Source organism: Phyllostomus discolor, chromosome 8 (assembly GCF_004126475.2).
Source record: "Phyllostomus discolor isolate MPI-MPIP mPhyDis1 chromosome 8, mPhyDis1.pri.v3, whole genome shotgun sequence".
Taxonomy (NCBI): domain Eukaryota; kingdom Metazoa; phylum Chordata; class Mammalia; order Chiroptera; family Phyllostomidae; genus Phyllostomus; species Phyllostomus discolor.
Window position 1 is genome coordinate 92,896,939 of NC_040910.2, and position 24,090 is coordinate 92,921,028.

The window sequence follows — 24,090 nt, forward strand, 5'->3', positions numbered from 1 at the left end:
ACTATGTTGAAAAAATCTAATATTCAAAATCGTGATTTCAGTTTCTTGTTGACGTATATAATATAATGTTTTTGGTTATTTCATATGTACTACTACTATCAGTAGTATACTACTTATACTGTCTCCAGTAAAACTGAGTCATTGAGGGACTTCAGGAGCATATTGTTTGATCTCACGTATATTGTAATGTAATGGTAAAATCAGAATTCAAAACCATATAACTCCTGCCTATATGCTATATGGGTACTTTTACGTAATTCTCTGAATACCACTTCAGTATTGCTTCATCTCTTTTTGCTATTCAGGATCTCATCTCTACTTATATCAGGTTAGCTTTTGATGCAGAAATATTTTCAGTTGTCTAGAATCTACCACATTAAGAGTATTTTTTTATTTTGTGTGAACTTTGAACTCCAGTTATGAAAAAAAGTATTTTATGAATTAATGCAACATCTGAATCAATAGGTTGCAAAACTGAAGCCACTATGGAAGTTAAACAGATTATTTAAATGAATGAGCTAATTGAGGGTTGGCAAACAGTTCAAATTATTTTAAGCTACAGTAAGGGCCTTGCAAAACAAACTTTGGCCCGTCAGTTTGCAACCTCTGATAAAATAATTTGCTGTCTCTCTGCTGTTCACAAACTCCTCCAAAATTACACATACACTAATTTATTGGGGATGGGTGGGCACCAACTGGTTTAAATCTCTTCCAGAGAGTACAATTAAATATAGCTTTCTATTTTGGGAAAGCCTTATAAAATGTATTTGAAAAGTAATGTTAACTGGTCTAAAAGATCATTTTTCTAAACCACACTTGCTCAGTTTATGATGTTTACTTTCTGCCAAAACTTAGAAAAAAACATTCACAGTTAACTTCCAATACTTTAAACTGTCTGCCTCATTAGGCATTTAAGAAGCATTGGTCAACAGGTATAATATCGTTGGACTGCACAGCTAATGTGAATGTGGACATGACCTCCCAAATAGATCAAAGACTAATCTCTTTGACAGTTACAAGATGGCAGAGCTTGCCATCGGCCTTTTGCTGCTGCACATTGAAACTATTTGTTTGGAAAGCATGCCTGAGGGATGAGAATGAGTTTATAAGGATGAGCAGGTAAAAGTAAAAGGTTGTCTTTGACATTTCAACTAATCCCTTCCAGCCTTTGGTTTACTTAACATTTAGGCTATTTGCTGGCAGGAGAAACTGGCTTTTTCACGTATGCTTTATGTCATTTTAAAATGGGCAGTGGTTTTCATGCTTCCTGAGTGAAAGGAGGTATGCTGGCTCCCTACTTTCCCAGACCCTTAGTTTTGCTTTTTCCCTGATTAGATGTATTCCCCCAATGATAATTTGTTAATTTTTTAAAATCAGTTTCTTGAATAATAAAAAGTATTTCAAAGTTAACCTTTATATATATTTACTTTCAAAAGCTTTCTTCTTCTCACCTAAATTAATTTCAATAGGTAAAATATTGGTAGTATTTTTAAAGCCATTTGGATTTTATTTTTTAAATATATTTTGTTGATTATGCTATTACAGTTGTCCCAATTTTTCCCTCTTTGTCCCCCTCAACCCAGTACCCCCATTCCCTCCAGCAATCCACCCCTTAGTTTATGTCCATGGTTATGCATATAAGTTATTTATTTGCTTACAAGTCTGGGTGATAGTTATTTTGTAGTTTAGTTGTAATTTTTGCTGTGGTTGTGTGAGTAGGTGAGCCGTGTTTGCCTGTGCCCACATCTTGACCAGGACCTCATTTACTCCTTACCATTTGGATTTTAAAGAGTATTTGAAAATTTATAAGAAATTGATGTGATATATTTATATATAAGTTGATTCATTTTTTTTTAAAGATTTTATTTATTTATTTTTAGGGAGGGAAGGGATGGGGGGTGAGAGAGAGAGAGAGATTGAGAGAGAGACATCAATGTGCGGTTGCTGGGGGTTATGGCCTGCAACCCAGGCATGTACCCTGGCTGGGAATCGAACCTGGGACACTTTGGTTCCCAGCCCGTGCTCAATCCACTGAGCCACGCCAGCCAGGTATAAGTTGATTCATTTTAATGAAAAACAAGAGACCAAGAAAAGATAATATAATTTTGTTTATTTAATCTAATAGTTGCTACATCATGTCTATTTTATTTATAACTAATACTTCCCTAGAGCAACTGTTGTCATTGGGCACAGTGAGTATTAGAAGGTATTTGTCTGAATATGGTTTAGGGAATTTTGAAAATCCTCAAGTTATTACATATGACAAAGGATAATTGCCAGGTTAAGAGAAGTGGAGGAATACTCTTATAGAATATAGAGAAACTGCTTAGTTAGATTTTGAGAGACGGGTAGGAAATGTTTATTTTTCCCAGTTGGGAAGAATTTTTAAAGCATATTTTCTAAAATATTTTTAGAAGATTATTTACTATTTTATTTACTATTTATATTGCTTTTAAAAAGTTTATGACACAAATAAAGGTTAATTTTCTTTATATTCTAGTTATAAAGTTTTAATTTGGAAATGTGACAGGTTCTTGTGAGTGGGTATAATAAAATTTCTTTCCTACCAATTTGAAAGTTACTTGTTAGAAGTGTACTCTGCTGCTTTCTCTCCTAAAGCATGCCCTTTGTGTATAAAGGTTATTAGTATTATAGATTTCAGAAGACTGTTTTTCTTGAGTAGTTATGCAACTTCTTAAAACAATAAGTTCACTTATCTTCAAAGTCCAAAATTTTTTCCAACAAAATTTCTCATAACTTTAATTAGGCTTATACTACAAAATATGCTTGTCCAGGAAACTGCATAGGGGAATCTTTAAAAGCTAAACTGAAAGTGGCAATTCATGCTGCTTCTCATTGGATTAACTAGTTGCTAGGAATTATAGTCAATTTCTTTGAGTTTATATACTAACTGTTATTGGTCATTGAATTTGAGAACTATTTTTTATTTTATTGTAATTAGATTTTCTTACTCATCTCATTTTTAAAAAATTTTTTATTTATTTCTTTATTTTGGAAAGGGGAAGGAGGGAGAAGGCGCGGGAGAGAAATATCAGTGTGTGATCACCTCTCACGTGCCCCCTACTGGGGTCCTGGCCTGCAACCCAGGCATGTGCCCTGACCGGGAATGGAACTGGTGACCCTTCGGTTCATAGGCCGGCACTCAGTCCACTGACCCACACCAGCCAGGGCTCATCCCATTTTCAAATACAAAAAAATAAGCCTAACAGAACTGACTACTTCAGATTACTCAACGAAGCAATTTAGTGTGTTGACTCTAGAATTTTCAGTTTTAAGAGAACAAGCTGCAGAGATAGGCAGACCTAGATTAAAATCCCAGCTCTACACCTTACAGTCTGGGTGACATTCACCATGCTACTTAGTCTTTTAAACCTTATTTTTCTAAACTGTAAAATGGGGTAGTAACATCTATCTTTTCATTGTTGTGAGGATTTAATGAGGTAATATGTAGTAAGCACTGCACTGCGCATGGAACATTATAGGAACTCAATATATATTATTTATCATTTATTATTAATAAGATCTTTGTTTTGAAACTTTTTAATTTTGACTTTCTGTTTAGCTTGCTCATTGTCAATTTATGTTCTTGGTTTATAAATTATTCCTTTAACACAGATTAATCCAAATTATCTTCTCCCTTGAACTTCTATTCTTGTCTTCTCTTAGTGGATTTCTGGATTGCTTCTCTCAGTGACTGGAAGCTTTGGAGTAATTTTTTATCTTTTCTCTCTTCAATAAGCCCCACATCTACTTTGTCACTTAAATTCTGTAGCTCCACAGTGTTACAGACTGGGCCTCTTTTTCATTCCTTTTGCCTTTCCAGGAAGGGCCCTCTGTCTACTCTTGCACCAGATTCATAGGGTCTCATCATTCCTCAGCTCCTCTTACTTCTGTGTACTGTAACCAAGTTAATATTTTAACACCAATATTTACTTGGTGGCCATTTATACTCATATCTTTTCCTGATCTTTGTAAACTCTTAGTAGGCAGAAAATATCTTTAACTTATCTTTGTATATCCAGTGCCTTTCACAGATGCCTTACACACAGCCCAAACTGTAAATATTGAACCGAATAGAGTGTTTCTTTAAGCTACCAAAAATGTCTTCCCATTATATCAGTTTTCTACTTTAAATGTTGTATTTTTAATGTCTTACAGCATTATTTTTTATTTAGTTTTCTTTTTTAAGCTTTAAGGCATAGTTAACTCTGTAGTATTCTTGAGAGCTGCTTAAAATATAAGTCCTTTTTTCATTCAATTAGTGTATGAAAAATTAAAATCATAACATAAATTCCTTTCACTCAGAACTTGCATTTTACTTTTTATAGGAGAGCTTTTTACAGGAAAAAAGCTTATTAACTTATATATTTGAATAGCTCAGTCTGAATATGTATAGCATATATTCTGCCTTTGTATAAAAGTAGTTCACTTGTGGGACTTTTGTGAAGACCAGATGAAAGCTGGGTTTGTAGTATCCTTTGGTGTGACATTGCTTTTAATAGGAATGTAGTTTTATGTCCTGTAGTTAATTCTGGGTCTCATTGAAAAGGGATATGATTATAATATCTAATTCAATGACTAGAATCTGTGATCTTTTTTGGTTTATGGGATGATGCTCCAACCAACTGAACCACACCAGCCAGGGAAATACCATACAAATTTTAGTTTTAATTACTAAAGTTTCATAATGTAGTTTAACACAAGGAATTGTGAAGCTTCCAGGTTTCTTGATATCTCAATATTTGGCTGTTTAGGATCTCTTGTGGTTTTGCAGAAATTTTAGGGTTATTTTTCCATTTCTATAAAAAATGCTGTTTGAATTTTGACAGGGCGTGCATTGAGTATTTAGATCACTTTGGATACTAAAGACATTTTAACAATATTAATTCTTCTAATCCATAAATAAATGTAGTATCTTTTCATTTAATTGTGTTTCTTTAATTCCTTTCATCATCTTACAGTTTTCAGTGTAAAGATCTTTTATCTCCTTTGTTAAATTTATTCAAAGTATTTAATTGTCTTTGATGCTGTTGTAAAATGGGTTTGTTTTTCTAATTTGGGGGGCTAGTTTGTTGTTAGTGAATAGAAATACAACTGAATTTTGTATGTTTTTAAAAGATTTTTATTTTTTATTTTGATAATTTCCACATGTTTGTGAATATTCATTTTCCTCATGCTACTGATTTCTAATTTCATGCTCTAGTGGTTGAAATAGATACTTGGTATGATTTCAACCTTCTTAAAGTTCTAAAACTAGTTTTGTGACCTAACACATAATCTGTCCTGGAAAATGTTACATGTGTGCTTGAGAAGACTGTGGATTCTGCTGCTATAGATTTAAGCCATGTTATAGCAGTAATCACATTACACATGAATGGCCTAAACATGCCAAAGAAAAAGCAGAGATTATCAGCCTGGATAAACATGAAAGAATGAACTACTGATGAATGAATTCCAAAATCATTATGTTAAATGAAAAAAGACAGACACAATTACATGCTGTATGACATTTACATGGAATTCTAGCAAACACAAAACTGCAGACGGTTTTAGTTAACAGGGTCAGCGGTACTGGCAATTAATAGAAACGGGATAGGAGGGACATTTGAGGGCGTTGAAAATGTTCTACATTTTTGATTCTGATGGTGATTATATGACTATATGTTTGTCAAAACTTATTTCCATGTACAATGAATGTTTGTGGATTTTGTTATATGCGTATTATTTCTCAATACAATTTATATCATCACACAGAATTAATTATGTGCATGTAGGAATTTAGGGAATGTAAGGATGAGTAGATGCCTTAGGATGGTGAGCATATAACATAATATGTAGATGATGTATTACAGAATTGTACACCTGAAACCTATGTAATTTTATTAACCAATGTCACCCCTATAAATTCAACAAAAAGTTTAAAAATGAGAAATATTTAAATGAACTGAAACAAATTTAGTACTGAAAGACAGAATCTCTCTACCTTACTAAAATGATGTTTGAAATGTTTGAAATTAATATGATGTTTTAAAATGAACTTTAATTATCTACTCTATTTTTATTATATTTTAAAATTACTAGGTTGAACTAAAGCGCCAGTATAATGACCAGCATTCAAAATTGAGAGGTCTTTTACCCGGTCGTCAATGGTACGAAATCCAAGCATACAGGGCCTTAAACCAGGCCCTGGGTAGGTAAGTGAAGTGCAGTTTAACACAGTGTTACTACAACATTATCTGTGAGCAGGGCTCTGCGTAGAGGTTGTCTTACTGCTTTACTCCTTATCATAAATCTGTCTTCCTTGGCTTTGACTGTGGGTCCTTTGTACATGTTCCTTGATGACCTTTCCAGTTCATTTCACTAGAACTCCAGGAACTGGTATCCTTCAATGATAGATGTCCCAAGTGAAAGTTGAAAAGAATCAGTGAAATAAATGAAAACCAAAACAAAACTCAACTTGCTGAAGTTTAAAGAAGATTTTTGATTATTCAAACAATGAATGTCACACAAACGTGTCCAGTAAATGTTTATGGAAGGTACCACCAAACAATAAAATTTTTATCTTATGGCCATCAGACTCATGATGGTTTTATGGGTAAAAAGTAAACCCCTCAAGAAGAGTTAAACAAAACCGTGCTTGTGACCCTAAAGAATTACCACCAATTAACAATAAAATGTAATTATAATACTCCTTTTCCTAAGGATTCTGATTCACTGAGATTTGTACTTTGTGGAACTGGTTTTTAAATCACCATTTTATGTCATAATTCCATATTATAGGATACCAACATTTAATTTTTAAACACTATAATTATTAGATTTTTAATAATCCAATTTAATATTTTATATTTCCTGTTTATGAAATTCTAATTAGTTCAACTGTTTAATAATTTTTTCCTGTGAGGCTATAAGGCTTTTAGATACATCAAATGAAAGAATACAGGTTAAAACTAAAATCATGAAAACATGACCATCTGACATATTTTCAGTTCATTCAGAAGACCCATTGCTAACCATTATCTGACCTAGCCAAATTCAGAATGTAGATTTTTTTTCAAGTGTCTTGTTCACTCACATTAGCCCATTTACACATCAGCAGAGCAGAATGCGTTTAAGTTCAGATTTACATGTAGCTGATGACATAGGACTGCACCCACCGGATGTAAGTCCCAGGGCACATCGTCCCTCCCCTCCCCATTATTTCAGATGGATGTTCTGTCGGTGTTTCACTTCAAGCTGAATGCTCTAGCTCTGTCGTTAATGTGCTGACTTCGTTAAGCTGTTTCCCTCCTCTGCCTAGGAATTCCACTGATTCTTGGCACCAAGTTGCACCGCAAGTTGTTCTTGAAGCATTTCATCTGCTTACTCTGTCTCTTCCTGTTCATTGACTTGTTTTGTTTTGTTTTGTTTTGTTTTGTTTTGTTGGAATTTTAATGTTCAGCAAATAGTTTTGAGGGGAGCCTAAATACTCGTGTAAGATTACCAACTTAATTTTAGAAAAATATTCTTACTCAGTTGATTATTTTTCCTTGTAATATAAGCAATGCATTAAATTTTGAGAAACTGTCTGAAGCAAAAGGACAGCCTTTTGGTCAACAATGGAGCACATATACGAGGGTGGTCCCATGAGAGTAGAGTGGAGATTTCCTGTCAGAAATGGGTGGATATGTAGTTCAGGGGGACTTTTTTTTCTCTAATGGGAGCAAATCTGTGGGGCTTAGAATAGATTCCCTCACACTCACAGTACCTCAATTTTAAGGGCACAGATTACATACATCCCAGTGGGTCAGCCCCTGACCTGTTTTAGCACAGAGGAGCCTGTCCCTCCACCACTGTGTACCAGAGGGTGTCACAGCCCTCCCAGATCTAGCTTGATGGTCTTCGGAGTTCATTGGTATAAATTGTTTGTTGAGGACCTGGGAGCCTGGACTAGGACACAGGTCCGCAGGAGCTATTGAATAGGAAGTAAGTGTCACTGCCACTTTAGTAAATCTTTCTGTGGCAGTGTGGAACCAGCCTGTGCCTGTATTTTAGAAGTATTTTCAGGTTGTAATAATGTAAAGTATAGATAAATTTTATTTCTTCCATCAATTCAATGCCAGAAAGAGCCCTTTATGCCAGATATGCTCAGTGGAACCACAAGTAATTTTCCAAAGTCAAAATACTGAGTTCTCAGTTCTATACCCTCTCCATGTTTATACCCTTTTTTTTTTTTTTTTTTTTTTTTTTATGAAAACCAAGAAGTTTCTAATCTGACTTCTGCTCCAAGGTGTAATAGCCCAAACTGCATGGCCATGGCAGTCCCCTGTGTTCCTCCTCTCTCCATCTTGATTTCTCATTCCTACTGATTCTCAGGCCACCTTTCGCTCCCTCCTGACAGTTACCGTTAAGGTGATACACACCTTACCCAGCCAGTTTGTCCTGGATAATTACAGGCCGTCCAAACCACATCCCTGTCCATGAAGCAGCATGGACAGCTTCGATATTCTATTTCTGTCCCTGCCGGAAGGACAGTGTTTACAAAGTGCACAGTAGTGCACAGTAGTGTCCCAGGCTTCATAATTGACTCACTACTCAGTCATCCGCCCACTCAGAGCAACTTCCGGTCCTACCAGTTCCACTCATGGTAAGTGCCCCGTATAGGTGTATCATCTTATCTTTGATACCATGTTTTTACTGTATCTTTTTTTGTTTACATACACAATACATAAGTATTTGTGTCACAGTTGCCATAGTATTCAGTGCATGTTTGTGGTCTAGGAGCGATAGGCTAGACCGTATAGCCAGGATTTGCACAAGTGCCCTCTCTGATGTGTGCAGAATGACAAAATCACCTACTGATGGATTTCTCATAACGTGTCCTCATCGTTAAGGGGTGCGTGACTCTACATTTGTATCTTTGTCATTTGTAAACCTTTTTACGTATACTGTTGTGAAAGATGAAATTACCATACTTATCTAACTTAACATAGCTACTAAATGGACCTTAATACCTTGACTCTGCCTCTTTTTAAAACCTCAGCACCTATTTTTCTCATCTTTATTCCTTACTTCCATCCACTGAAGTTCTCACTATTAAACATAATGTCACTATTAAACTATTAAACATACCATGTCCTTTCATTACTCTCTGCCTTAAGTGTACAAGCTACCATACAATTCATTTGGCAAGTATGCCAGTCAAAACCTAGTTGAAAATCATGTCCTTTATGAAGATTCTTTTTATTTCTAAAACTAAAGTTATTTATTCTTTAGGAAACCCATAGCATTTTATATATTATCTCTATTATAGCATATATCTCATTGTATTATAATAGCCTGTTATTTCTCTGTCTCCTTCCCTACACATGTATTATATGTTTTTGGATTCTCCATAACCATGTCCCAGCTTGGGGCATAGATGCTCAATTAATGTTTGTTAAACAATGCCAGGCTCCATGCGTGTTTTCATTATACCACGTAGGTCAGAGAGCTTCTACAGCCTCAAAACATACTTTTCTAAATTTAATGAAAAGCATGTGTTTGTAATATTGATATATGATACTGTAGTTTTAGTATTTTATTAATTAAAAATGGTTAGCTCAACTGTCACTGTACTGATTTGAAGGGAAACAGTACCCACAAGTAACAACTTACAAAGATATGTGTCCATTTAAAAATCAAGTAAATATTTTACTTCATTTGATAAAACTCATAATGTGTATTGATTGACATAAAAGGTGCTTATATTCAGGCATTCCCCTTATAAGGAATCTGCCCAGAGGGTCTAAAGTAAACAGAAACAATTTGTGTTTAAAAAGTGTTGTCTTTTTTTTTAAGGCCACGTGGGACTATTAGCGTATTTGAAGTAATGTAAGTCCATGAAATGTAATAACAGCCTTTGGGAATGGACCAGATGGTTTTGTGACTAGGTTACAACTGCACTATGAATTTCCTAACAGGTCTGCTTTACTAAAAGTATAATCTTTGTCTCAAGTGGGCATAATTCATTTGAGGAAGGCAGTATGAAAACCATGGGAAAATGAAAAGGTGAAACCTTTGTTTCTGAATAGCTTTGTTAAATGCCTTTCTTTCATAGGGTACTTTAAAGATAACCCGTAGTGAGATCCAAACAGAGTGACATCCTGCCTTTCTGTCAGTTTTCAGCACCATTCTATAATGTTGGCAGCACCCACCTTCCCATTCTGCCCAAGTGTAGGGTCTGACACCTTGGAACCCATGGACTACTTAAAAGTTATATCAAAAAAAAATGTCATATAAAAGTTAGATTTAAGAAAAAATCTCTGGGGAAAAAACCCAAACATGTTAATTTTCAACCCCTCTCAAAACCCCATGATGATAAAGGAATAAAAATGCAAAACCTACAAAATTAAAAAGCATGATAGAAGGGACAACAGCAGATGAGATGTCAATAAATTTTGAACACTGGAAAACAGATGACTAGTGACATGACTTAGCAAGCAAAAAAACCTGAAATTTAATCTGTAGTCATGAAAGCTAGTAAGATCCTCCAGATTCAGGCATGGAAAAGCTTAGGGCCTGGGGGCTCTCTAAAGTTTCAGTTAAAGTGGGGTTAAACACAAGAGGATGTAAGTTCGTATAAAAAAATAGTTGGACAGCCCCTTTCCCTACCCAGGCTTACTCTCTGGAGAGATTAAACTAGAGTCTATATATTCTTCAGCTCCAGGTACAGCTAAGAATGTATTAAAGATGAGGGTTAAGAAAGTCTACCTACTGAATGTGAGAACTCCATCTCCTTTTTCTTCTCAGCTCTGAGTAGGCTGACCAATCAATCTTGTATCTGTGAGGCAGGAAGGTACAGTATTTCTCTTCAGGGAAATTGACCACTCTGTGGAGTAAGGGTGTGCAGATAGTAACAGAGTGGCCCTATTCCTACCAGATTACCTTACTGCAAAGCCTCCCAGCTTCTAAGTCCCTTGTATGCCAAGGCACCTTGTATGCCAAGCTGCCAGTGAGCATTTTAGTGCCTTACTCTTACATAAGTCCAAAGAGTCTTAAGATATTCAAAGAATATCTCTAACATGAAAAGTAGAAACCAAAACAATACAAAATGATACCAATAAGATAAAAACAGGGAGGAAGAAAACAGAAACAGTACAATAGAACAGTGGTTAGCAAACTTTTTCTACAAAGGATCAGATAGTATATATTTTAGGTTCTTCATGCCATATACGGTCTGCATCCATCTTCTTTGTTTCTTCTTTAACCCTTTAAAAATATAAATACTGCCCTGGCCGGCATGGCTCAGTTTGTTGGGTGTCATCCCCATGAAGCAAAAGAATGCTGGTTTGATTCCTGCTTAGGGCACATGCCTGGGTTGTGGGTGGGTCCCCAGTTCGGGTGTGTGCGAGAGGCAGCCCATTGTTGTCTCTCACTGTGATGTTTTCTTTCTCCCCACCCTTTCCCTTTCTCTGAAAATAAATAACATCTTTAAAAGTGTAAATACCACTTCTACCATGCAGACTGTATAAAAACAAGATATGAACCAGATTTTCCTTATTGGTTATAGTTGGCTGACCTCCGGGTAAAAGAAAACTTAATAAAAAAGTGAGAGGTAAGAACTTCCGGCCAAGATGGGGGCATAAGTAGCTGTACTTTGCCTTCTCGCACAACCAAAGGAAGGGCAACAGCAAATTTAAAAACAAAAAATAACCAGAATTTCCAGAAAAATTGAACTGTATGGAAGTCTGATAGCCAAGGAGTTAAAGAAGAAACATTCATACAGACTGGTAGGAAGGGAAGAGACAGGCAGTCGTGGTGGAGAGGATGCCCAGGAAGGCAGTAGGTGGAGGACCAGGCAGTCCCACGTTTGCGTGCGGATGAAGAAAAACAAGTGGGGGGTGAGGCAGACCATGCAACCCAGGGTTCCAGTGTGGGAAACTAAATCCTCTGCCTGTAAAAATCTGTGGGAGTTGTGGTGGTGGCAGAAACTCCCAGCCCCACAGGAGAGTTCATGGAGACATCCACAGGGTCCTAGAACGTACACAAGCCCATCCATCCAGGAATCAGCAGCAGAAGGGCCCCATTTGCTTGTAAGTAGCAGGGGAAGTGACTGGAAGCAGGTAGAGGGCTGGGCAAGTGGCATTGTTCCCTCTCTGACCCCTCCCCCACGTACAGTGCCACAGCACAGCAAAGTGGGTTGCCCTACCCTGGCAAATACCTAAGGCTCCACCCCTTACAACATAACAGCTACACGAAGACAAAGAAATATGGCCCAAGTGAAAGAACAGATCAAAACTCCAGAACAAGAACTAAGTGACGAGAAGATAGCCAACCTATCAGATACAGAGTTCAAAACACTGGTATTCAGGATGTTTGCAGAAACAATTGAGTATGGACACAAAATAGAGGAAGAAGTGAAGGCTATGCAAAGTGAAATAAAGAAAAATATACAGGGAACCAACAGTGAAGGGAAGGAAACTGGGACTCAAATGATTTGGAGCAGAAGGAAGAAATAAGGATTCAAAAAAATGAGGAGAGGCTTAGGACCCTCAAGGACAACTTTAAACATTCCAACATCTGAATCATAGGGGTGCCAGAAGAAGAGGAAGAGAAAGAAATTGAAAATTTATTTGAAAAAATAATGGAGAACTTTCCCAATCTGGCAAAGGAAATAGACTTCCAGGAAGTCCAGGAAGCTCACAGAGTCCTAAAGAAGTTGGATCCAAGGAAGCACACACCAAGGCATAACATAATTACATTAGCCAAGATTAAAGGTAAGGAGAGAATCTTAAAAGCAGCAAGAGAAAAGGAGACAGTCACCTACAAAGGAGTTTCCATAAGACTATTAGCTGATTTCTCAAAAGAAATCTTACAGGCAAGAAGGGGCTGGAAAGAAGTATTCAAAGTCAACGAAAGGTTGGATATACATCCAAGATTACTCTATCTAGCAAAGCTTTCATTTAGAATGGAAGGGCAGATAAACTGCTTCCCAGATAAGGTCAAGTTAAAGGAGTTCATCATCACCAAGCCCTTATTATATGAAATGTTAAAGGGACTTATCTAAGAAAAAGAAGATAAAAAATACTAACAGTAAAATGACAACAAACTCACCACTGTCAGCAACTGAACCTAACAAAAACAAAAACAAACAAAGCAAACAACTAGAACAGGAACAGAATCACAGAAATGGAGATCACTGGAGGGTTATCACCTAGGAGGTGTGGGGGAAGAATGGGGGAAAAGGTACAGGGAATAAGAAGCATAAATGGTAGGAACAAAATAGACAGGGGGAGGGTGAGAATAGTATGGGAAATGGAGAAGCCAAAGAACTTATGTGTACAACCCATGGACATGTACTAAGGGGGAGGATGCTGGTGGACAGTGGTGCAGAGCAGAGGGGGATAAAAGGGAGAAAAAAATGGGACAGCTGTAGAAGCATCATCAATAAAATAAATTTTTTAAAAGTGAGAGGTAAGATAGTGACTTCATAAAAGAACAAAATAAGAAAAAGCTCCTAGACATTAGCATGACTGCAACAAATTTTATTTATTTAGAGAGAGGGGAAGGGAAGAAGAGAGAGAGAAACATCAATGTGTGGTTGCCTCTCATGTGGCCCCCACTGGGGACCTGGCCTGCAACATAGGCATGTGCCCTGACTGGGAATCGAACTGGCAACCCTTTGGTTCGCAGTCCATGCTCAATCCACTGAGCTACACCAGCCAGGGCACATGACAGCAACAAATTTTAAATGCAGAATTGGGCTTAGAAGATAAAATTGAAATTTCCCAGATTAAAGAAAACAAAGCCAAAATTGGAAAGAACTAAAAGAGGATCGGTGTGCAAGAGCCAACCTCTGATATGATCCACGTGAAGAGACTAGAGAAAGTAGAGGAAAGAAACATATCAGAGAAATAATTTAAGACAAATGCTCAGAATTAAGGACATAATTTCCTAATTGAAGGATCTCACTCAAGCACCAGTAAAGTAGAAAAAGATACAGAACACAGTGCTGTGTAGTTTAAAATTATCTGAGGTCAAGAAAAAGGTCTTAAAACTTTCCAAAGAGAAAAAGACAGGTCTCATACAAAAGATACGGAATCACAATTAAAACAGACTTCTTGAAACCAACAGTAGAAGCTAAAAGACAGTTGAACATTATCTCCAATTTTTTTAGGGTAATTTTTAAAAATATTTAATCAATTTATTTTTAGAGAAAGGGGAAGGGAGGGAGAGAGAAAGAAGAGAGAGAAACGTAGATGTATGAGGGATACATCGATTGGTTGCCTGTTGCACACCCCTAACTGGGTACTTGGCCCACAACCCAGGCATGTGTCCTGACCAGGAATCGAACCAGACCTTTTGGTTTGCAGGCCGGCACTCAATCCACTGAGCCACACCAGCTAGGGTTTTTTTTTTTAGAGTAAGTTTAGACTTGCAATCTAAGTTCTATACAACCCAGTTGATTCATAAACTGTAAGACAGAATAAATCCTTCAGTGTGCAAGGACGCTGAAGCATTTGCTTAAAATGCACACTTTCTCAAGATGCTACTGGAAGATATGCTCCATGGAATAAGAGAAAATTCAGAAAGAAGAATATCAAGGATGCTTGGAAACTGGAGTTTCAACCCAGAAGAAAGGAAGGGAATTCACAAAACCGATCAGGAAGGGAAGCCGGCGATGACAGCTGTGCAGCAGTCCCCTAGTCCCGTCCGAGCCAGTCTAGATCGGTTTCTGAGGGTGGAGGGCTTGACCATATTGAGAAGAATTTTTACAACTGTGGCAAAGCTTGGGAACTAATTAATGATAGAAAACATAGAAAGTAGCAAAAAAAAAAAAAGGAGATGGTTATTAACTCCAAGGAAGACAACAAATCTTGTATAAGAAGGGAAATAAAATCATAGTGCACCATGTAACTTACCTTTATAAATGGTAATACCCTGAATATTGATTTATCCAAGAATTGTGATACAAGTCCATTGGAATAGAGAGGTGATGACGAATCAGTAATATGAAATAAATAGAGTCAATACGTAATTTATAAACGTCAAAAACCATGTAGTGGTAGTGGTCGTAGTAGTAGCAAACTAGTAGTTTCTATAACCTTGTCCATAATAATGATTGATGAAAGGAATATAAATCAAACACATGTCATTGATTTTCTCAGTATTTTATTTGTCCTATTAGAAATTTAGCTTTATTTTCAAAGTTATATCTATTTTTCTTTCTTGCTGTTTTTTTATAGATGTATTCGACATAAAGACGATTGGGGAGCTCTTATTCTAGTGGATGACCGCTTCAGGAGTAATCCAACTCGATATATATCTGGTAAGATTCTCAGCTGGGGTTAGAGTAACAATAAATAACAATCTTTAGTGACTTCTACTTTCAAAGACAAAAAATTAGAGAATTTTTAAATTGAATTTATTGGGGTGACATTGGTTAATAAAATTATATAGGTTTCAAGTGCGCAGTTCTACCATAGGACATCTGTACATTGCATTGTGAGAATTTGAATACTTAGATCAAACATGGAAAATTAATATCGAAAATCTAGCCTTTTAATGCTTATGCGATTGCAAAAAATCTTTATAGAGGAGAATTTGGTTAGTTATCAAAATAGTATTAACACTTAGGATACTTCAATTTTATAGAACGTGGGATCTGACTCAGTAACATAATAATTTATTTAGCATGTCAGGGAAAAAGCTGTTCTACAGAAATGAATTTTCTAAGAAATCTTAACTTTTTATATTTAAGCATACAAGCACATTTGCTTTGGCTGCTTAGGGTTCTATATTCTCTAATTCTGGGTTATGTTGAAGTTGTTGCTGTGTTTATTGGTTTGTTTAGAAATGCTTCAGTTACTCTAGAGTTTATGTTAGTCAGAGCTAATATTTTATAAATGGAAAAACACCATTGCATGCTGCAAAATCAAATAGGTGGTCCCCCCTATTTGATGGTGGTGGTTTTTCCCCCACTTGAACAATGGTACAAAAGTTATATACATTTAGTAGAAAACACACTTTGAATTTTGATCTTTTCGTGGGATAGTGATGTGCGGTAGGATACTCTGTGGTGATGCTGAGAATTATAAAATAGCTTCATGTTAAATGATTTTACCCAACTGTAGGCTAGTGTAAGTGTTCTCAGCACATTTAAGGTGGACTGGGCTAAGCTGTGATCTTCGGTAGGTTAGGCATATTAAATGCATTTTCTGCTTAACCAGATTTTCAACTTAGTGTGGGTTAATTGAGAAATGACCCCATCATGAGTCAAGGAGCATCTGTCAGGTTTTTTTGGAGTAAAACAGTCCCTTTAGAGACGATACCGGGAATCCATCAGTTGTTAAAGAACATGTTGGAATTATTTGCATCTTTATTATTATCTTTACTGCTAGAAAGTTCATACCATACCATAATGAAAAGATGCTAAATTTTAAATTTGCTTCAAATTAACTATCTATGGGTATGGTATGGACTATACTTTTTCCATTTCAGAGCCTAATTACTATATTTAGCTTGATATTAAAACATATCTTCCTGGATTAAAGCAGCAAATGCTGCTTTATTAGTCTTCTTCCCTTATATGTAAAGCAAGCCATTGTGCTTAGGTCAAGACATAATTAAAAGCAAAATATTAAGTGCTTATGTTTAGTCAGCAGGTGGAGCTCAGAGCCTTTCAAGTCTCAAAAGCAAACTGACATTTTACACTGAAAAGGCTTACTTTGATTACAAAATACTCGAAATGGAAGAGGTAACTATAATACAAAAATTTCTCAATTTTGGAAAATTTCATATTTTTATGTGGTGTAATCATTTTCTTCTAGCAACCCAAACTAAAGAACTTTAAGGGAAATGACTATTTGCTTTTTTTCTTATTTTAAAATCTAGAACTTAAACTTTTACCTTATAGTTTAGATTTGTTGATTTTTTAATTATTTTTTTTTATTATTTCTGTATGGTTTTGTTTTATTTTTTCTGAGACTCAAAGTGTGAAACCTTATCTAGGCAGTAAAAAGCACAACATACAGATTTCTTCTGATGACTGATTTCTGTTTAAATTCAATTTTTCTAAATATAGATTAAAAGAAAAACTCCATTAAAACAACAAACTAAAGGAATGTATTTGAAATAGAAATATAGTAGGTAGTTCAAGCTGTTTGAAGATAAGACAGTGGTCTTTCTTTGAATTTAAAACATAGTAACTTTTTTAATTACTGGAAAAGGGGATAATTTTAGCAATATTAGCAGAGAACATTTAGTTTCTAAAAGTTCAAATATCTGATTTTGAATTTCATTCTGAAGTGAGTCTATAAAACATCTTAGCCCTGGCCAGGTAGCTCGACTGGTTAGAGCTTCATCCCCATATGCCAAGATTGCAGGTTTGATATCTGGTCAGGGCACATATAAGAATCAACCGATGAGTGCATAAATAGGTGGAATAGCAAATCCATATTTTTCTCTTTAAAATCACTACAAAAATAAACACCTTATATTCAGTATGGTTCATTTTTATGCAGTTTTCATATGTCACTGGTCAAATTTTGTCCCTTGCAACTTGATTATTTATATATTTAAAAAACAATGTAATATTTAGTGGGGACACGATTTGCCCATAAAAAAGAATTATTCCGTTTACCCTCCAGAATAGTTTAAGGCATATTTGGAATCAGGGGAAAAGAGGAACAAAAAACCTGTGAGACAGGAATCTTGAACTTATTTTTGCAAAAGGAGTCAAATTTAGAAATTCAGAATGCAAAATTGTGTTGTTTACAACTTCTAGTTTCCCTACAATTAAAAGACAGGCAATTTTTGCGGGCAGTTGTGAAATTAAATTTGCATAAGTCCTTATTCCCCAGTTATTCTAAACTGACAAGTAAAAATCTCCCCCTCCCCACTCTGTTCCCATTGCCTCTCTCTCTCTCCAGTTGACGATCTTTGCGTACGGAGGGAAATGCTACTGGAGTATGAGCACCTTGTGCGTGTGAGGGTAAAAAGGCGGGAAGAGTATTGAGAACCATTCCATATGTTCTAAATTCTAGGTCACTTTATTAGAAAAATTACCCAAGTTTTTTCTGGGTACATAATATCTTAATAATGAAATAACCAAAGTTTTTCCCTGGGTTTACTTTTTTCTTAGGACTTTCTAAATGGGTGCGGCAGCAAATTCAGCACCATTCAACCTTTGAAAGTGCGCTGGAGTCTTTGGCTGAGTTTTCCAAAAAGCACCAGAAGGTCACTGATGTACCCAAAGAGAACAGAAAGTCTGTTCAGTACAGTGAGCCTACACTTGAAGTGGCGTGTTTGAGGGACAGCACCTCAGTTTATTTATCAGAAGCAGCAAGTCATCTATCACCGGAAAATGCCAGGGAAGGTAAAGCAAACATGTGTATCCAAGAACCACGATGTCCCAAAATGAGTAACTGAAAGTCCTTTACTAGCAGGCGACATCAGCTCCAGAAAGGACAGAAGTATGAAAAGTTCTGTCCATTCACATTTGATAGTGTCTAGTTTATAGATAATCCTTTTACATGAATTTCGTAGTGTGGGGTAATGAAAGTCATTTATTCTAAACAATAAAAAATAATATTTTAAAATACACTAAGTATAATGGTCCATATCAGGGATTAGTAAACTATGGCCTATGGACCAAATTTGGCCTACTATCTGTTTTTATAAATTAAGTTTAATGGAACACAGTCATGCCCATTCATTTGTATATTATATACAAAGGCAGAGTTGAGTGGTGGCATGTATTACACTGGACCAGCACAGCTGAGTAGTTGCAGCAAATACAGCATGACCCTCAAACCCTAAAATATTTACTGTCTGGCCTGTGGTAGAAACAGTTTGCCAAACTGTGGTTTATATCATGGGGTATTTCAATTATTTTAATTAATATATAATAGTATATCAAGTTTTAAACACTTATTTTGTAGTATATTCTTCTATCCGCAATAAATGTTATAGTGAATTCAAGGTCATTATATTGGTGGTCAGGAAACCTAGGTTCTAGGCCAGGTCTGATTACTAACCAGTTCTATGTCTTAGTTTATGTAGTTGTCAGTTTCCTTGAGGGAATTAGTCTAGCTCAGTCACTAGTTAGTGGAATTTCAAGGCAAATTTTTACAACTTCTTCTCTCCTTTACTCCATCCTCTTCCTCTTTCTTTTTACCCCACTTTTTCTCATTCACTCCTGAGGTTCACAGTGTGGAATTTGAAAATGTACCATACAGCATTATAACGGGTTAGGAATCACCGGAGACCTAGACTTTTCTCAGAGTTAGTATTTTGTGCTTTACATTCTAAAATAGAAATCTTTCTACTACTGTTTGTAGGCTCAAAATTATGGATTCTATACAGTTATTGTATTTCTAACAAAATCATTTTAATAGAACAATTATGTTAGGAACAGAAAGTTAACATTTTTGAATTTTTGTATTCATAGATGATCCCGTATTGTTGGAGGACACTGGCCAGGCAGTGCAAGAAGAAAACATTGTGATTTCCAGATCCTCAAGCCCAACGTTCAGCAAACAAACAAACAGAGTCAGCTGCTCTAGCTTTAATTCTTCGGGGCAGTATCTCACTGGTAAAATTCTGACCACAACACCTAAGTTTAGGCCATCAGAGGACTGTGTCTCTCGTTCTTCCACTTTCAAAACAGAAAAGGGTTGTAAACCTGGCTTGCCACTCACTGATAAATCTGAGTCCCCATCTCTAGGAGTAAACACATGGTTTGAACCAGGCCCTCAGTCAGAAACGGTTATTCCATCAATAAAGACCGATGCTGCTCTTCTTAAAAACGATCATTCCAACCAGCCAGTCTCCTGTGAAGAAGCCCTGGATCCAGACGTTGAATTGTCTCCAGTAAGTAAAGAAGATGGACTTCCTACTTCAGATGGAGCTTTTGAAGCAGAAGCAGAAGATGAATCTATCTATTTTACACCTGAACTTTATGATCCTGCAGATGCAAATGGAGAAAAAAATGAACCAGCTGAAACTGGTGGAAATAATTCAAATTGTATTTTAGCTGAAGATCTTACTGAAATCAGGACCGTGAAAGAAGCAGGTGCAGTCAGGGAAGGGAAAGCTGAGCACTACCCAAACACAAAGTCAGATGGAGCCGTGCGTATTAAAGAAAGTGCAGTTGATGACATTGGTGGTAATATAGAGACAACTCACAAAAATGAATTGGAATTGGAGGAAGCTCATGAAATGGAGATAAAGAACTTTAAACAGTCTCCTTCCAAAAATAAAGGTGTGTTCCCTGGTGTTAGATAGTAATACTTAACTGTCAAGCTATAAATATATGTTGTTGGACTTATATTAAACTCCATTATAAATGATATTTTATACATTGGCTAAGTGGTATGGTTTTTTGTAATTTGAGGTATAGTTTTTACTTTAATTCATTGTTATTGAAAGTTTTAAAAGTTTTACATTCAGAAATGCAAGTTTTACTATACTTGAGTCTTGATAAAGCAATTCATACAAAATGTTTTCCTTACCTAAGTGCAATTCAAAATCAATCTAAAAGATATACAGTTGTCGAGGGCATTTAAAATTTTACATAAATATTTGTATTTTGTAGTTGTCTTCATCCATTTGTTTTCATATCTTACATAAAAATTAATAGCAGTCTAATTTAGCCATGTTTCACTATAGATTTTTCTACCTCAAATTGGTCTGACATTTTTTTTTTAGAAATTAAAGTTCTCTTGAAAAGTTTCCTCTATTAAGCTGCCTAGTCATTAATAATTAAGAATTAAGGAAGAAAACTGCATACATTTTTTAAATTGACATTATTTTACATTTGTTTGTTTAATAAACTCAAATCAAGCATGTTTTAAGCAAACCTATGTAAAGTTATGGCAAATGAAGGACTCCAAATTTTCAGTCCTAATTAGCTAGCTTCATAATCATTGGGGAGAAAGTGACATGTTCTGACATTGGCATGAAGGCTGTAATTTTGCAACTGTTAAGGTAGGAAACCTCATGTAAATTTGGTAAGCACATGTAATCATGTAACTGTTGCTGAAAAAAATGCTTCTTTAAAGCTCAGTACGTCTTTCTGTAAGTTTTGACTTTATGTTTTTGTGAATGAAGCTATATTTCTTATCAAAAACGGTTATAAAACATGTTCTTCTCTGACATCAATCCAAAGTTACATTCACTGATCTTTTTCTAAGAAGCATCTGTTATCTTGTGGGCATTTAGGCTTCTTGTGAGTAATATAAATTGAAAATTTATGCATTCAAGTTGTGGATGTGGTTTATTATTTTTAAGTCAAAATTCCCAGCAATCAGGTTTCTTTTATTTATTTGGATAAATGAATTATTATATATGCATATGTTTACTTTTATTTTGATGGTGTTTAGATTGAATACAGCTTAACTCTTTCCACAGGCCAAGATGTTAGAATTCTAAGCATAATTCAAAGACATTTAAATTGATAATCTATCAGTTAAAGAATTTATCTATAGATTGGATGTATTATAGCCCACCTAATATTACATATTTTTTTAGTTTTGTAGTAATGAGCTGTAAAACATTATATTAGAAGGTCATTTCTAAGTTGTTTTGAAAAGATATAATCATGTCTCTTCTCTGGTATAGTTTTTAATTCACAGATAAGGTTAGTGGGGTCATAGAAAGATACCAGGTGGAAGATGGAAAGAGACTTCAGCTCTTCTTGGCCCCGCCCATAATCACTTACTCACGTTGGCAATTACTATGCCTTTTGGGTAATGTTTTAATTGTGAAATGCAGCATTTAGTACTATAAACTCATGCAAATCTCTTTTGGCTTTAAAAATCTATAATTTCAAGGAGCATATGTTATTTTATCCTCATTTAATTTTCAATTGTTTTTGTTCTAAAATGAGTAAAGTAAAGCAAATCATTTTATAGACTAGGTGAAATAACACTCATCTGTCTTTAGGAAATAATTCTATGAATATATACGTAATAACTTGGGAAGCAAGATATTTACTTTAACAATGCTGTGGTTAAAATATTTTGTGCCCTTAAGATTGCCTTTAGAAGAATTGGTAAACTACATGAGAAAAACCAAGCACATTATTTCTTAGTCATACCTTAGTGTTATTATTCAACTTAATCTCAAATACCATCCCCTTTCCCTAGATAATATATATATTCCTTTTAAATTCTGCCTAAGGCTAAAAATTTCTGTTACTTGTATGTAGCGATCTGCCACAGCTTTTAGTAAATCTAAGAGGTGTTTGAAAATTTTTGAAGTAGGTATCTACTTACAGGTATCTCTTTATATCATAATTTTGACCAAGATGATATTGCAAGAAGTACTAGTCTTTATAATAGAGTAGGAGGTAAAATATTTTCATCTGTGATTACATGCTTTTTAAACTTTTTTTTAAAGATTTTATTTATTTATTTTAGAGAGATGGGGAAGGGAGGGAGAAAGAGGGAGTGAAACATCAGTGTGTGGTTGCCTCTAGCACACCCCATACTGGGGATATGGCCTGCAACCCAGGCATGTGCCCTGACTGGGAATCAAACTGGCGATGCTTTGGTTCACAGGCTTATGCTCAATCCACTGAGCTACACCAGCCAGGGCCCATTAGTGACTGCATGCTTTTTAAAGAGCTATTTGAAAGAGTTAAATTAAAACAGGTAAAAGCATTTAAAAGACTATCTGGCATGTAGTAAGCCATCAGTTATTAGCTAGTAAATCAATCACATATCTGGAGTGTACGCTTGCTTTATATGCAGCTTTTCCTGATGCTGATGAGGAAGATAGATACAGATAAACCAATAATAAAAAATCATTGTGTGGTAGGAAGGAAAATTTATTTGGTTTATTTTTTAAGACTTTTGAGATATTTAAGATAGAAATTGCTTATCAGATAATTTGCTTTACCCGTTTTATTCATATGAAATAATTATCTAATACTGAATTTATTCAAGGGCTGAAAGTATGTAGAACATACAGGCCACGAACCAGGAAAACTACCAGTTGGACAAAGGGCTTTATTCATGGAAGAAAGGTACAATGTAAAGAGTAGATGTTTCCTGTTTTGACTTTTGAAATTTAGATGAATCATTTAAAACTTGTTATAGCTGTGTTGGTAATTAATGACCACTCTTACTATGCTACTACTATGCATTTAATTATTACATGGTTTTTTTATTTGGCACTGTTTCAAAGTTCACATAAGGCTTTGTTTTTAGTTTTCCTTATGATCTTCCAAGACATTATTTTTTTAAAAGGCTTTCCCATGTTATTTTTCTACAGTAAGACTTTGTCATGTTATTTCCCTATAATAAAATACATCGAAATTTTCACTCTTTAGGATTGCTGATAAAATTTCATGAAATCAAAGTGCCTGATGTAAAATCACTTGAAAGACTGGTTATTGGAGTCCCTTGATCTCAGAGATGTCATTTTTTTTGTATGTGATTACCACACACTCTCTCTCGCTCATGCTCTTTTTAATCTCAGATTTATTAGTGAGCTCAAAAAGATTTTACTTTAATTTTTAGGAATTCTTGGTAGTTTTTTGATCTACATAGACAAATGCAGTCAATCTTTTGTAAGTAGAAAGTCAATATTCTGAAATTTTTAATAATAAAAAGTAAATGGAAAACTGCATCAGACAGCGAATGTCTGAGGAAGCTAAAACCGTAACACGAAGTATCTGTGCAGCTATTAAACATGCAAAAAAAGAACATCCCTTCAGGACATGGAAATTTAGACAGATGACCTAGGCTTATTGATTATCTAGCCCTAAATGATTTTCATGCCTGCCAAAAAAAAAAAAGGAATTTTGTTTCTTAAGCTTTCGCTTGATAGAACAAACCATTAGCCTCCTGGCTTCCTGTGCTCTACAAAAGAGCCTTGTTACAATGTCCAAGGGATCCGAGCCAGTGGATCTCCTTATGGGTGAAACCTTCTAATAATGAAGTGCTTTCAGTAGCTAAACTCTTGGACTAGGTCCAAAACAACCCATCTTATACCAAATTCTACTCTATAATAAACAGCTTCAATGTATTAGAAGGAAAAGAAAAGCTGTATGAAACTTACTGTTTCTAGAAATTGACCTTTGAAAATCTAATGGTAAATACT

At 35.4% G+C, this 24,090-nt stretch overlaps 1 protein-coding gene across 2 annotated transcripts in view; it reads left to right on the forward strand.

Moving 5' to 3' along the window:
• The window catches only part of BRIP1 (BRCA1 interacting protein C-terminal helicase 1), a 112,729-nt gene extending 89,420 nt beyond the window's left edge, over window positions 1–23,309 (forward strand). The window contains exons 17-21 of one of the 2 annotated variants that reach the window (XM_036033594.1): window positions 6,103–6,215; window positions 15,228–15,310; window positions 18,125–18,358; window positions 19,433–20,245; window positions 22,932–23,309. In XM_036033594.1, the coding sequence (XP_035889487.1) occupies window positions 6,103–6,215; window positions 15,228–15,310; window positions 18,125–18,358; window positions 19,433–20,245; window positions 22,932–23,029 (1,341 nt within the window). In that variant the 3' untranslated portion in view covers window positions 23,030–23,309. Of the gene's footprint in view, window positions 1–6,102; window positions 6,216–15,227; window positions 15,311–18,124; window positions 18,359–19,432; window positions 20,343–22,931 lie in introns of those variants that run through there. The other variant, XM_036033595.1, reaches the window with a different exon arrangement.
• Window positions 23,310–24,090: the final 781 nt, after the last annotated feature.